At 41.1% G+C, this 14,575-nt stretch overlaps 1 protein-coding gene across 1 annotated transcript in view; it reads right to left on the bottom strand.

Moving 5' to 3' along the window:
* The window catches only part of palm1a (paralemmin 1a), a 130,886-nt gene that overhangs the window by 28,352 nt on the left and 87,959 nt on the right, over nucleotides 1-14,575 (bottom strand). Inside the window, exon 7 of the mRNA XM_084693146.1 lies at nucleotides 1,927-2,016. Coding sequence (XP_084549272.1) covers nucleotides 1,927-2,016 — 90 coding nt within the window. The remainder of the gene's footprint in view (nucleotides 1-1,926; nucleotides 2,017-14,575) is intronic.

Here is a 14,575-nt window from a genome sequence, read left to right as displayed (position 1 = left end):
CTACCTTGAACGGACCACCTAGCTACGTTAACACATTCCCAAATTCAATGGAGGCGTCATTATTTCGATCAGCGTAACCGGCGTAGGGTTTGGGTTCGGTGGGAAAACATTTAAGGTTCGGCCGAAACCGAATTCCGTCCAAAAGCCAAATATTCGACCGAATCCGAATCCTGGATGCGGTGCATCCCTACTCAATAGAGCATGATATACTGCACCAAGTTCTTTCTTTTCTTTCAACTTGTTCTCTACTTTGAAGAGCCCATTGATGAGTTTGCATTGAGAAAGAGCAGAAAACTGACCTTTTAATATCACTGATGTGATGATGGTGAGTCACATGTTTAAACTGATCATATTTATAGAGTGGTTCTGTGGACTTTAAAGCACTGATGTGTCAGTGCACCTGGCGTGGGTTTGTGGGCGTGCCGTGTCATGATGTGTGTCGGGGCGATATGGGGGCCTCATCCTGGTAATTAGCCCCAGGCCTCAAAATGTCTTAATCCGGCCCTGCTAACAACGACTGCTCCTTCTTTGTGAAGATAAATTACGGTTTAAAAAGTGAACGCCTCTGACTCGCGAGTCTCTGACTCAATGCTTGCAATACAACACAGAATGAGCATAATGGAATGTTCTTCCTGAAACAGTCAGTGATGAGCCGACGTATCTGCGACGTTTGAAATAGAGCACAGAGATGAGAAGAAATCCGACCATTTGCCGATGCTTATCCGACGTTATGAATAGAACACAACATTTCGATCTTAAGCTGACGTCGGTCCGACGTATGTGTGCTATCTGGGTAAGAGCTTGATGGCATCAACATCCGGTCTGATAATAAAAGATCATTAACTTGAATTGTGTCTCCATTATAATACCCACACACAGAAAATCCAGGTTGAATCAAGTAGCTAGCTACTGCTAATAGCCCATTGGGCTTCAGGGAGGTGGCTTCACCGGCTACGCATATATGCAACGTTACACTGTGGGACCCACATTCGAACGAGCCGCTTCGAAATATAAACCACACCACCACAAGAAAATCTTTAAATTGGGATATAAACCACAGTTTTATTTCTGAAAAATATGGTATTTAAGAAAATATATCAATATAAACCTGATTTATTGTTGACTGGTGTGTATGTTTAATTGGTTAACCGAATACAATTTAACTGTTGAAGCAAGTTGGTGAACGTAATTGGGTAAGAGAGTCTGCCAAATGACTAAATGTAATTGGTTGTTACGGTTGCTAGGGGTTCCGATGACTCTCTGGGCGGCCTTTAGCCAGCTAATTTTGCTAGATGTAAAGATGTCACGTTGTTTATAATACAACAAGATATATAATAACATATTTGTGACACTTGCACATCGAAACATTTGTCACATAACCTTTATCAAATTGATGACGATTGTGAGACAAACGTCTCGAGGACTTGACGTCACTCGATTCCTTCAAACTTTTGATACAGTCGCCATACCATGAACTGACCAGCAGATGTCCCTATGGATAAAATGTATCAAACGCTTGAACAAGTTGCTTCGGAAAGCTTTGTTTCCCCCATCACTTAATCCTACTATAGACCAACTGAAGTCTAGCCTAACCCACAACGTGTTTGACATTCTTTAGCCAATAAATTACATTTTGCTGAATGATTGAAGGGCTAGACAACAAACGCTCTAATGAAATAATCACCGACTAACAACACGGATATAAATGACAGATTGATGAAGGCACGTTCATCTTTAAACCGTGCCTTTGCTCCATGCAACATGCACCATCTAGCGATCATTAAAAGTCAGTAACAACGCCCCTGTCTGAAGACTCATGAAGAACCTATAAGTAGGGAAAATGTCTAGTTCTCAGTTAACTAGATGTCAACTGACAATTAGTATTTTATATTTGTTAGGTAAGCTTGCACAATTGTGAATACTTACCTTTCATCATGGTCTCTGAGGCACCTTTGTATTTGTCCAGACAAGAGCTGTTTTGAACTTTGATATCTGTCAAATGATTTGGCCGTGTGGCTGGAAAGAGAAAAGACACCCAAAGTTTTTTAAATAGCAAAGACAATGACTCTGAGTTGTCTTTTTCTTCCAACAAAATTCCAACCAAGACAAACATTGAATTTTGTTCCTTATACAAGTTGTCTTTTTCTTCCAACAAAATTCCAACCAAGACAAACATTGAATTTTGTTCCTTATACAAGGATTTCTGACATGAACGAACCAATGCAAATTCTTCCACAGACAAAAACTCCAGTGTAATCAAAACCTCTCCTCACGATCCTGTTTGAAACCCAGGGTCTGGTTCCATAAAGTGAGATTACCGAATAAGCCAGGCTTTTGTCAGTTGCTTTCCTTGACATAAACCTGTCTTCTTTGGAAAACTGTTTTTATGGAACAGGCAGGGTCGGACTGGCCATCGGGAGACTCGGGAGATTTCCCGAACGGCTGGTCAAACAAACGGCCGCTACGGCCACGGCACTATTCAAGAAAAAAAAAAAATCCTAATAGTTTACGCTCACTTGAGGACAGCCTTAAAACCAAGCAACTGATTAACTGGAGCAAGCCAAAATCGAAAGGGTCGGGGTGGGCATTTCCCCCGTGTAAAGTTGAACGGTGCACTTGTCCGTCCATTTTACAGATCACGATAGGTCAAAAATCAATCGTTTTCCGGGTACAGCCAATTCGTTGGAGTTAATTTAGCTAACATTGGCCGGGTTTTCCAGATTTGTTAAGAAACTCTTAACGCTAAGAGCTTCTTAAGAGCATTCTAAGAGCGTTCAAGAAGCTCTTAGCGTTAAGAGCTTCTTAACGAATCTGGGAAACCCGGCCCTTGTTGATTCTTTAGAAAAGAAAAGGAGAAAAAGGTGGCGCTGAAAATGCTAGAGATAAAAAACACAACGGGCACTGCAAGCAAATGCTGCACAATGTAGAAGTATAGGATAAATGTTTAGGCCGTCAAAAGACGGAGGAGGAGAGTTTGCAGCCCGACGATGAGGCTGTACAAGAGGCGCCAGGTGCAAGCCGTTGTATTTTTGACATTTAGAATCAAATATCAATCCAAACCATATTGTTTAAATTTTTCTAAAAACATTATACATTTGGTAGTCCTGTTAGCCAATATATATAGGCTATACATTTTAAGTGAAGTAAAATAAATGGCCTAGAGAAAAAGGCACTAATCTAAATATGCACAACATGTTTTTTGTAGATCTAGTCATTTTAGCAGACGCTCTTATCCAGAGCGACTTACAGTAAGTACAGGGACAGTCCCACCGAGGCAAGAAGGGTGAAGTGCCTTGCCCAAGGACACAATGTAATTTGGCACAGCGGGGAATCGCTCCGGCAACCTTCTGATTACTAGCCCAACTCCCTCACCGCTCAGCCATCTGATTTCTTTTTTACTTTAAATAATAAATGTGCAATGTGGCTCAAATGCAATTGTCCTGATTTTCTTTTCTGTGTAATAAAGCAGCCACAGGTGACACAGGGCAAGAGATGGAGGCTGCTGTGGTGACAGGGTCCAGTGGAGAGACTATGTCAGGTGCAGCACTGCAACTGTACACAATAGTTAGTCAGTTAACAGGGTTATTATATGGAAATTAGTATGTCGAATTGATTGTCATTATTGAATATAGTTAACTGATTATTGTTCTTTTGCAACATCAAATAGCAGATGCAGAAACAGAGACAAGTATGGAAAAAGAAAGTGAGGGAGAAAATGGGGGGGTGGGCCGTAGGGATGGGCGTGGTTAATCGAATATCCGGATATCCTAAAGTAGGTTAGTATTCGAATACTTTTTTCGAATACTTATGAGCTTAGTTTAATATAAAAAAAACAATTTCAATGAAAAAACGTCACGTTGAGAATTCTAATAGTTGTGACGTTAGAAATGATGAAAACCATCAAAAAGGGTAGGTTACATGACCCTGCGTTCTGCTGCGAGTGTCCTTTCATTTCATTTGGCGCTACAAGAAGCATAGCATAGTGTCCTCGCTAAGCAGTAGCCTACCTCGCAGCAACCTCAGTTCCTGCAGAGTCTATTCTACGCCGGCCTAAATTGACTCCATACTCACCTCTCCCCTGAGCATGTTTATATGCTCATTTTACAAAATAAAAATGCGTATGGCTAATGGTTTTGTGGCTTTTTTATTAACCAGCAGCCATGCAGAGCTAGCGTAATCGGCTGTTTGCATTGTGTGGTGGCGCACCGAGGATTCCGGTTCCAAGTTAATATCCAAGTTAATATGCAATATTTCTTCATGTGTGTCTTTCGTTTTTATCGAGGATAGCCTACCCAATGTAGCCTGGCTGCCAGCCCAACTTCTCCCCGCCCACAAAAAAATTTGGTTGGGTAGTTGGGTCTGGAGGGTCTCGTATTGGGAACAAACTACATAAAACCAGGATCTGGGCGGACCAATGAAATTGCCAGGGCGGGCCTTATACGATGATGGACAGATGATCAACAGTAACGTAATCAACAACGTCACGAAAGAGCCCTTGGGTTGAATTCGTTTTCAACAAATAACATATTACGTTGATCTGATTGGTTGTAGGTCTATCCAATTGGGCGTAGAGGCATTTGTTTTACGAGTTCGGTTGAAACACGCCCCGTAGTCATAGCCCAACGGAGAGTTTTCAGACTCATATTCTGACTAGAATTATGAGTGTGACAACGTCAGGCTATACCCAATGTGTTGTATGTCTTCCAAAGTATTTCAAGATTTAATTTCACATAGTAATAAACTCAGCGCTATTCCGCCAATTTAAGAGCCTATACGTCTGGTGATGCAGCGTTTTTTCAAGTTCATTGTCTTTTCGTCATGTTGATGAAATGATCTTTCATTTGTTTTCTTTATTCAACCTTTATGTAATCTAATATCTTAATAGTCCAAATTATTGCCAGAATGTGTTGTGGTTCATGTGTTGACTGTATGCTTTGCGTCATGCTAATGACATAACCGAACCGCATTAATAAAAATAGATTATCTGGTTATTCAAAAATAATTTTGGATACTATTCGAATAGTGAAATCAGTTCAAATCTCCATCCCGAGTGGGCCGGTCTGTGTTTCAAAGTCCTGGGCTGTTTTTTGATCCCAGTCCGACCCCGGGAACAGGCCTCAGGACTCTTAAACTCAACAAAAAGTATTTGAACAGTAAAACTTGTGAATTTAGTTATGCACCCCTATATTTTATTATTGAATGTTAATATATGTCATTCAACCTTTTTATGCATAGTTTTCATTTACTATTGAATGTAATCTTGGGGGGGGGGGGGGGGGGGGAACAAGTGAAAAACCTGAACCGATAAGCGGTTGATGATGGATGGGTGGAAGTCAAAATCATGTCAAATAAAGTAGTTATCTTTCACATTACAGTACAAACATCATCATTTGAGGAAATCATTGGAATTGGATCACATACAATTCTTTACGGTTTGTTTTTTTGCTAATCCAGATAATTTTCAACCGCAGACAAGTGACAAGTATGATTGTGCATAGGTAAAAAATTGCTTCCAAAACGTTAATGCTTATGACTGTTTCTACAGCTGTTACCCACTTAATTTGAGGGTTCTCCCTTTGGGAATGGTCTGTAATGGCTGTATAACAAATGTTATCCTATAGGGGATGTAGAATATTTAGAATGTGAATCTTGAGCGTATTGCGGTTTAACCATGACATTGCTTACAACTGTGGTTCATCCCACTCCAAAGATTGCTTACAAATACATACAGACATTTCAAACTTGCTGTCTGAAATCTCTACATTTAAAAGGGTAGACTTTAGGACTCTCTAGGACTTTAGGACTCTTTACAGATCTTTGTCTACTAACACACAGCTGACTAGATGGCTTAGACAATGTGTACCATTGACAACAAGCAATTATATTTAAAAAAAAAGTAAATAATTCCACCCAAACCAAAAAGGTTTTCCAGTTATTACTTTATATCCTTTTTTTCTGACAAAGTTAACATTGAATTTCTGCTGTCACAGGAGACTCTTGTCAGTGAACCGACCTGTGGATTTCTTTTTCCCGGACCAGAGGGCTCTTTCTCACATATTTCAATTTAAAGCCCACTCTAGTCAACGGCTGAGGAAGTGAGGGAAAATAGTGGGGTACGTGAAAGAATAAGAAAGAGACTGTTGTCTCGCATTCCATAACAGCCCATTATTTTAGCAAATGTTTGGTCTCCACGCAACAAGATTGAGGAATTACATGCACGTTCAATGTCAACACAAATTTGCTTGCAATTATGGAGACATGGCTATTGAAATCTGACTTTGATAAGGAAATGTTAATCAATGTTCCCCATTTTGTAGCCTACTGACCTTGGTGCAGGGATAACTGTCAAGAAGCGGGTGGAGGAGTATGTTTATATATTTAAATTTAGTCATTTAGTCATATATAAATGAACGCTGGTAAGACTGTTGTGGTAAGAGACTGACTATGCACCAAGGACATTGAGATGCTCAGTATCCCTCCGTCCACACTACTTGCCTAGAAAGTTTCCTTAAGTATTTGTGTCTGTTGTGTATATATGCCAAAAAATGTTCAGACATTATCTCCAGAAGCCCAGAATGTTTTATGTGTGATTTTAATAACTGGGCATTGGAAAAATCTGTAAGGAATATGCAGCGGTATGACACATGTCCAACTAGGCATAATAGGTATTTGGACCAATGCCTAGCCTAAAATGTATGGAGAGTCTAAATAATGGTGTAGAGTGCCGAAACAGAGTGCAGAGCAAATTGGTCCAAGTTTTACTTAGGTATATCAAGTGACCAATGAACAATGTATGTCCCTAAATTTTGGAAACAGTCTATTATTATCCCTGTAACAAACAACAATTGTCCTAAAGGCTTAGTAAAATAAGTACTAATGGAAAAAATATAAAAATGTATTAATCCAATGTAATTTTCCTAAAGGAGTGGGAATGGTGTTCTGTATGCGACACTGACCTTACTACTGTAGCGCAGACCCAATGGACAAACAACGGTTAGGGTGACCAGACGTCTGGATTTCATCCGGACAGTCCGGTTTTCCAGCCTTTTGTCCGGGCCGTTGTTGCGTGTCCTCATTTTCTCCCTCCTTTCTGACCCTTCCAGCCCACCGTCGCAATTTACCACTTACGTAGGCTTTCAGATGCCAAAAATACCTCCTTCAAACCTACGTGTTCAGAACTCCACTTTGCCTCTAAGAGCAGCAAAGATCAATATTGTGCCTTCTGGAAGCTCTGTTGCATTGATATAAGCGTGAGTAGTTGGGGGGAAAGGGGCTTTAGAGCGGCATGCCTGCGCTAGGCAATGGTACAAAGATAATTCTAGTTCTGCCGGGCACTCTTCCCGTAACATAATTTTTTTCTCCGAACACAACAACAGCAGATGATAAAACAACCTCTGCTGAGCTGACCAAATTATATATTTTAATTTCTTTTACAATTGAAATAGTTTGGGGAATGGTCCTGTCTTATTTTCTTATTTATCTTATTTACCCCTTTATTTATCTTATTTATCCATGTACTTACTTATTACTTATTTAGCCATTATGTTTGACTCAGTTTCTCATCACAGTTTGTTGAATGTGTTGAATGTTTCATTTCAAAATACAGACTTTTTGTTTAAATGCTAGTTTTCATCATTGTGCCAAACAAAGAATGTTTAATTCAGACACATTTTACAAAGTGCTTTATTCTTGCATGCCCATGTGCATTTTTACATTATGTGGGATTTTATTTTACGATTTCATGGAAATCTTCCAATGCATATATGTATATATTTTTAGACCTAGTCACTGAAGTTGTTTTATGTTGTAGTTCTTGCACTTTAGTTTTCTTTGAAATAATGGTCCAGATCACAGTTACTGCTGGATGACAAGGTAACGCTTGAGTAATTAGTGAGGAGTTAACATGTTTGTCACTTTAAAATAATGGTCCACATCACTAGTAGTTCCTGTGGGGAGACATGGTAACACTTGAGTAATTAGTGAGGAGTTACCATGTTTTTCACTTAAAAATAATGGTCCACATCACTACTAGTTCCTGCAGGATGAAAAGGTAACGCTTGAGTGATTAGTGAGGAATTACCATGTTTTTCACAAGTAATATAATAAGTCATTTAATTTTATATTTGACACATACTGTACAGGCATACATTTCTGTGAGGCACTAGTGATATTCTAACAAACATTGTAATTTGGAAGATGTGGTTTTGCGCTTATCGCAACATAAAAACAGCCCATTTCTTCATTAAGGATGCAAATTGTTTTTGACAAGAGAACATCAATTTTTACATAAAGTTGAGAAAATCCAACTTTTGCCGCCCTTTCGCCTTCCCACAATGCCCTACGCGGGCGTCAACGCCTGGTTTCATTGAAAATGAATGGGAAGCCGACGCCCCGCTCTGCCCGCCCCGCTGCAGTGTGAACGCACCGTAAGACGGATTTGAGAGACCGCAGATAGAGTGCGGCTTGTCTGGGTTGTTTTATGTGTGGAAACTGCACGAGGCAGCTCGGATCTAAGACGGATTCGAGAGACCGCAGACAGAGTGCGGCTTGTCTGGGTTGTTTTATGTGTGGAAACTGCAAGTGGCAGCTCGGATCCATGACGGATTCGAGAGACCGCAGATAGAGTGCGATTTGTCTGGGTTGTTATATGTTTATATGATATGTAGCTTATGGATTTAGGCTAGTTTTGCAATTGTAGACTACTGTCAACAACTATATAGCTATGATAATTATACTTGGATAATTTAGATTGAGATAGGCCTATGCCTGATGCCTAAACATTTGAAATCACAAATTTTAGGCTAGCCATAGGCTACGTTTAACGTGGCGTGTATCAAATCATTGTTCATTATCGTTTAATGCATTAGGCTAAATGCTGTAGCCTTTGTAGGCTATTTAAGTCGATTTTCTATCAATGTTGAACATATTGAACTGATGAGAAAAGAAAAGGAGAATATCTGTTGTAAATCATCGTTTTCCCGTTGGGTCAGTGTTAGAGGAAGGTCTGGTTAAGCACCAAGTCACGCTAAGCCTGACAGTTAAGTCTGCCCCGGACCAGACTAGTTTCGTAGCCTAAGTTGCCATAGTAACCGAGTTCGAACTATGTTGAGCTAGCTTTATGGAACCGAATGAACTAGAAATGAGTCAGACTAACTGACATAAGTCTGGCTTATTCGGTAAACTCTCTTTATGGAACAGGCTTCTGGTCTACACTGTGTTGTGTTTGGTCAACATATTCATGTACTTTACGTACTCGACTGTAACAATATCTCTTCTAATCTATCTATCTAATACGTTGAGATGTTTTACCTGTAGAAGAGGTCAAGGGAAAGGAATAAGGTCCCATAATGGAACACATTTTGTTGGGCTGACAGATCCCTGAGGGAAGCCCTCTCGTCTCTAAATCAGAACAAAATACAAGGAACTTTACTTCAAAAAGGTGTACAGTGGAGTTTCAGTCCCCCTGGAGCATCCCACCATGGAAGAGTATGGGAGCATCTCAAGATCCTTAAGACAGGTGCTCCATTCTATGTTAAAACTGTCTTTAGACAAAGAGGGGCTGCAAACTTAGCCTGGTCCTAACCAGACTCTCGTGCATTTCATTTGTACAGAGAGTCTGTCCACACTCCATTGACAAGCGTTGACTTTCTTGTCTTGGGTACTCTGTTGAAGTTTAAAACTATTGGATCTGCCCAGAGCCACTTTGATCTGCCATAACCAATCGCTAGCGTTCGCCTTAGCCAATTCCTTCACCACTACTGTAACAGAGCCGTTTCAATCAGACTTTCACTGAAAGTCCGGTTCGTTTGGAGGTGAGAACACGCATTCGAACACTGGTGCGGACCAAACAACCGAACCGTGGTTCGGGATTCGATTAAAAAGACGGGATTCGGTCCGGTTCCAAGTGAACCATGGTTCGGTTTGCTTTAGGTGTGAACGTAATCTGACTTAATATTGACCTATTCCAGGAAGCAAACCAAAATGTAGTGCATTGCAGGTTGAAAAATTATGTTGACAACCGTGCCACTCATTAGCAGAAAAATTAGCAGAGGGAAACCGTGGGGAAATGATGAAGTGAAGGCTCTTCTGCAAATATGTGATATACTGAAAGAAATAAGGGTCATTATTGCACAGTGGACCAATGTGTGTTGAAAGTTAAAATATTTAGGCAGCAGTACATAAAAGTACGTGATGTGAAGACCAACGAGCAACCCAAAAAACGTGGTTGGGCAACACCAAATCATAACAATTAAAGACATTATTGCAATCACAATACGCTGCTGTTGCTCCATTGTTGTTCGTGACAAGGAAGTGATTTTCCCTCACATTTTTTGTCCAATAGATTAACAACCTGTACGACCGTGTGTCAGGTTTTTTTACAAACGTGGGTTTGTTTAAAACAGAACCGCGTGAACACTAACCGGACCTAATGATTGATGTGATTGAAAGCGATTTGCATGTGCGAAAAAGGTTTTACATTTGTGGAACACGTTATGGTATACTTCTGACCTCGGTTTGAGCCCATACACAGCCACGGTTCAATTTATTGTCCAGGGAGCAAACTTTTTTGAAAACAGGATAAACTGGAGAGCAAGTAGAGATCGCGTACCTTCTATCTTACAAGTTCCAAATTAATTACACTTCCCTCATTGTTGCAATACTTGGCTGTTTTGCCAGGATAACTGGATCTATCAGACCTGTGAATGTTTATGATGTCCTTGTGTGTAAATATACTGACAGGCTGACCCGGTAACCCAGAACTCCCTTTACTGCGTTGTCCACTACGTTTGACAGGGGACAACAAAGTGATCATTGACAGACGACAATATAGAATGTTGATAATGTCGAGCTACGCATTTATAGACCAACTGCAGTCTAACCCACAACATCTGTAACATCCTTTATAATAAATTGGGCCATGGCTAACTGCCAAATAAAATTACCCGACATATCACAATTGGATTTTCAAGCCAAAATATTTTTAGATATATACATATAGTTATATGAAATACCTGACGAGCATCGAAAAGCTTTAGAAATTATAGAATGAGACTTCCGGTCGGTGAGCAGAATGGAATAGTCGTTTCTTCAGGCTCCTGCCACACAGTTTCAGTTTTGACCATCAGTCAATTTAAATGATCTCAACTTAGTGACAACTAAACACCGAACGGCACCCAAACAAGTTTTTTGCACAACAACATGTTGTCCAGACCAAGCAAGCCGTTGAAAAAGCCAGAACAAGCTGCTCCAACTGACGCTGCTATCGACAATGCTGCGTTAGTAAATCTGCTAGCGGAGCTAAAAGCAGACCTGCTAACCAATCCCTACTCACTCGCTGTACGATTTGAAAACAAGCTGGCGGCCATTGAAACAAAGTTAGATGGGATACAATCCACCGTAACCGACCATGAACAGCGAATCTCGGAGTTGGAATCTGGGCTGAGCGAGCTGCAGTTCTTGGAAGCAAAGGTAACCTCGATGGCTGAAAATAATGCAAAGCTGAAGGCCAAGCTAAGTGACCTGGAGGGGAGAAGCAGACGGTGCAACGTACGTCTCATAGGTGTGCCTGAAGCCCAAGGGTTTATGGCCAATGTCTTTTTTCTCTAGTTTTCTGGTGGATGTGTTGGGGAAAGATGTGCTTCCTTCACCCCCAGAGCTCAATAGAGCCCATCGCACACTCAAACCTAAACCGGCAAAGGGGGAAAAGGCTAGAGCCGTGGTCATCTGCTTTCACAAGTTTCAGACCAAAGACATTGTCATTCGCGCTGCCCGTAAAAAAAGAAGTGAACTTAAATATGATGGCAAGCCAATCTGTATTTATGAGGATTACTGCCCTAAAGTGCTGGCCCAGCGCTCTGGGTATAAAGAAGTCAGGAGCCAGCTCTACGTTCTCAAGCTCCAGCCTTCACTGTTGTATCCAGTGTGGCTGTTTATCAAGGCTGAAGACGGGAACAGACGGCGTCTCACGTCAGTGAAAGAGGCACAGCAGCTTTTGGCCGCATACCAGAAGCGTAAGAAGACTGATGCAAGTTAAAGACGGTTGAGTTATCAATAGCTTATCCTAATCACATGTCGTTGAATGGAGCATTATGCAATTGCGTTTTGTTAACAGAACAAATATGGCTGTCCGTGTGTTGATGTTAAAGGTTGCCAACGTTATTTGTAGTGGCATACAAAATAAGTTGGGCTCACTGTGTTATTCTCACCCTTCTGGGTGGAACTGTTACATTGTATTGCTTTAGCCCACGTTGTTATCACACTGATTGAATCCTTATGGTTGGAACTGTTATGCAAATTGGCCTATTTTTTTTTTCTACCACTAAGACTACTGTGTGGCAAGGTGGGAGATTAGAAGAAAAGGAACCCCGGGAGAGTGAACATGGCACTTTCGTAGCCTGACGTTGTCATACTCATAATTGTAGTCAGAATATGAGTCTGAAAGCTCTCAGTTGGGCTGTGACTATGGGGCGTGTGTCAACCGAGCTCGTAAAACAAATGCCTCTTCGCTCAATTGGATAGACCTAAAACCAATCAGAGCAATGTAATATGTTATTCGTTGAAAACGAAATCAACCCAAGCGGTCTTTGGTGACGTTGATTACGTTACCGTTGATCATCTGTCCATCATCGTATAAAGCCCGCCCTGACAATTTAATTGGTCCAAACAGCTCTTGTTCGTATATAGTTTTTCCGCAATTGAGCCCCTCCAGACCCTACTTCCCGACCAAATTTTTTTGTGGGCGGGGATAAGTTGGGCTGGCAGCCAGGCAAGCACTTTCGTGCACGGGTCGTGGGTATTTGGGGGGGTCGGTGGGTGTGGGGTGGGGAAATGGGGGCACTGTGAATGTGTTTGTGTGGGCTGGGGAGGGGGGTGGGGTTTTGCACCTTTGTCTCTCTTATTATCTCTTTCTTTCCCTCTTCTTTTTTTTCCTTCCTCTTTTCTTTTCTCTTCTCATCTCTCCTTTCTCATTCTTCTCAGATATAACCAGATTTTTCACTATGCTATAAAAGATAATCCTTCACTTACAGTAAAAAAACTATGAATAACATTAGTTTTATATCATGGAACGTCAAGGGAGCAAATCAGCCTACCAAAATAAATAAGATCAGGGCCAAGGGCGCTGCTATTTTGATTCAAAGCAACATTCCATTTGAATCAGAAAAAGTTGTAGCTGACCCAGCTGGTAGATTTGCTATCGTTAAGGGAAGGCTGTGCAGCACTCAAGTTATCTTAGCCAGTGTCAATGCGCCAAACTGGGATGATGAACTATTTATTTCCAAGCTCTTCAATTCTATTCCCAACATTGAAACGTACCAAATCATTGTTGGGGGGGATTTTATCTCATACAAGATGCCGTCTTAGACAGATCCTCCACTAGACCACACTGTATCAATAATTCTGCCAAACTACTAACCTCCATTGCAAGGGAGTTGGGCTTGTCAGACCCATGGAGGTCTAAATCCCCCCCAAAAAAATATTTCTTTCTTTTCGCATGTCCACCATTCCTATTCTCAAATACTTTTTTCTCTTAGACAACAGACTAGTTTCTAATATACACTCATGTGAGTACCACAGTATTGTAAACTCAGACCATGCTCCTACATCACTAGACATACAGTTTCCCAATTACAGCCGCGTCTTCAAACCATGGCGATTACATTAATTCACATCTATTATCTAATGACCCCTTTGTGGACTTCCTGAGATCCAACATACAACTATTTTTTAAATAAATGACATACCAGACGTATCGAAGGGAACCTTGTGGGAAGCTTTCAAGGCATGCTTAAGAGGCCACATAATTTCCTACACAACGCACCTCAGAAAGATGACTAGGTCCAAACAAGAGGAACTGTCCCAGAAACTCCTGGATATTGATGATAGCTACTCTAATAACCCAGACCCGCTACTTTATAGAAAGTGTTTGCAACTTCCAGTTTAACCTCTCATCTACAAATGAAGCAGAATTGCAACTGCTCAGGTCTAGACAGCAATTTTTTGAATCAGGGGACAGGGCTGGAAAACTCCTTGCCCAGCAAACCAGAGCTGCTTCCGCCTCCAGGCTTATTCACAGTATTAGGTCTACACCAAGCGTTGTTCTTACTGACCCCAAATCCATAAATGAAACATTCACCAATTTTATTCTGACTTATATGCCTCTGACCACCCCCAGACCAGTACAGCCAGTACACTACACACCACTGAGTTTCCTAGAGTGGACAAGGGGCTGGTGGAGAATTTAGCCAATCCAATTTCAACAGTTGAGATCATGCGTGCTATTAGTACTTTACAGAGTGGCAAGTCGCCGGGCCCCGATGGATTTACAGTAGAATTTTATAAAAGATTTGCCCCACTGGTCTCTTCAGTCCTGTGCGATATGTATAATGAGGCCCTGTCTCTTGGCTGGCTTCCCCCAACCCTGAACAATGCCACAATTACTCTTCTCTTAAAGAAAGATAAAGATCCATTACTTTGTAGTAGTTTAAGACCTATAGCTCTGTTGAATGTACAAAATTCTTGCAAACATTTTTGCCATCCATCTTCAGGGGGTTCTTCCACAGATCATCTCATCAGA

Source organism: Hypomesus nipponensis, chromosome 26 (genome assembly GCF_054491055.1).
Source record: "Hypomesus nipponensis isolate SF chromosome 26, ASM5449105v1, whole genome shotgun sequence".
Lineage (NCBI taxonomy): Eukaryota > Metazoa > Chordata > Actinopteri > Osmeriformes > Osmeridae > Hypomesus > Hypomesus nipponensis.
The sequence above is the reverse complement of the archived record's forward strand: the minus strand, read 5'-3'. Positions and strand labels throughout refer to the sequence as shown.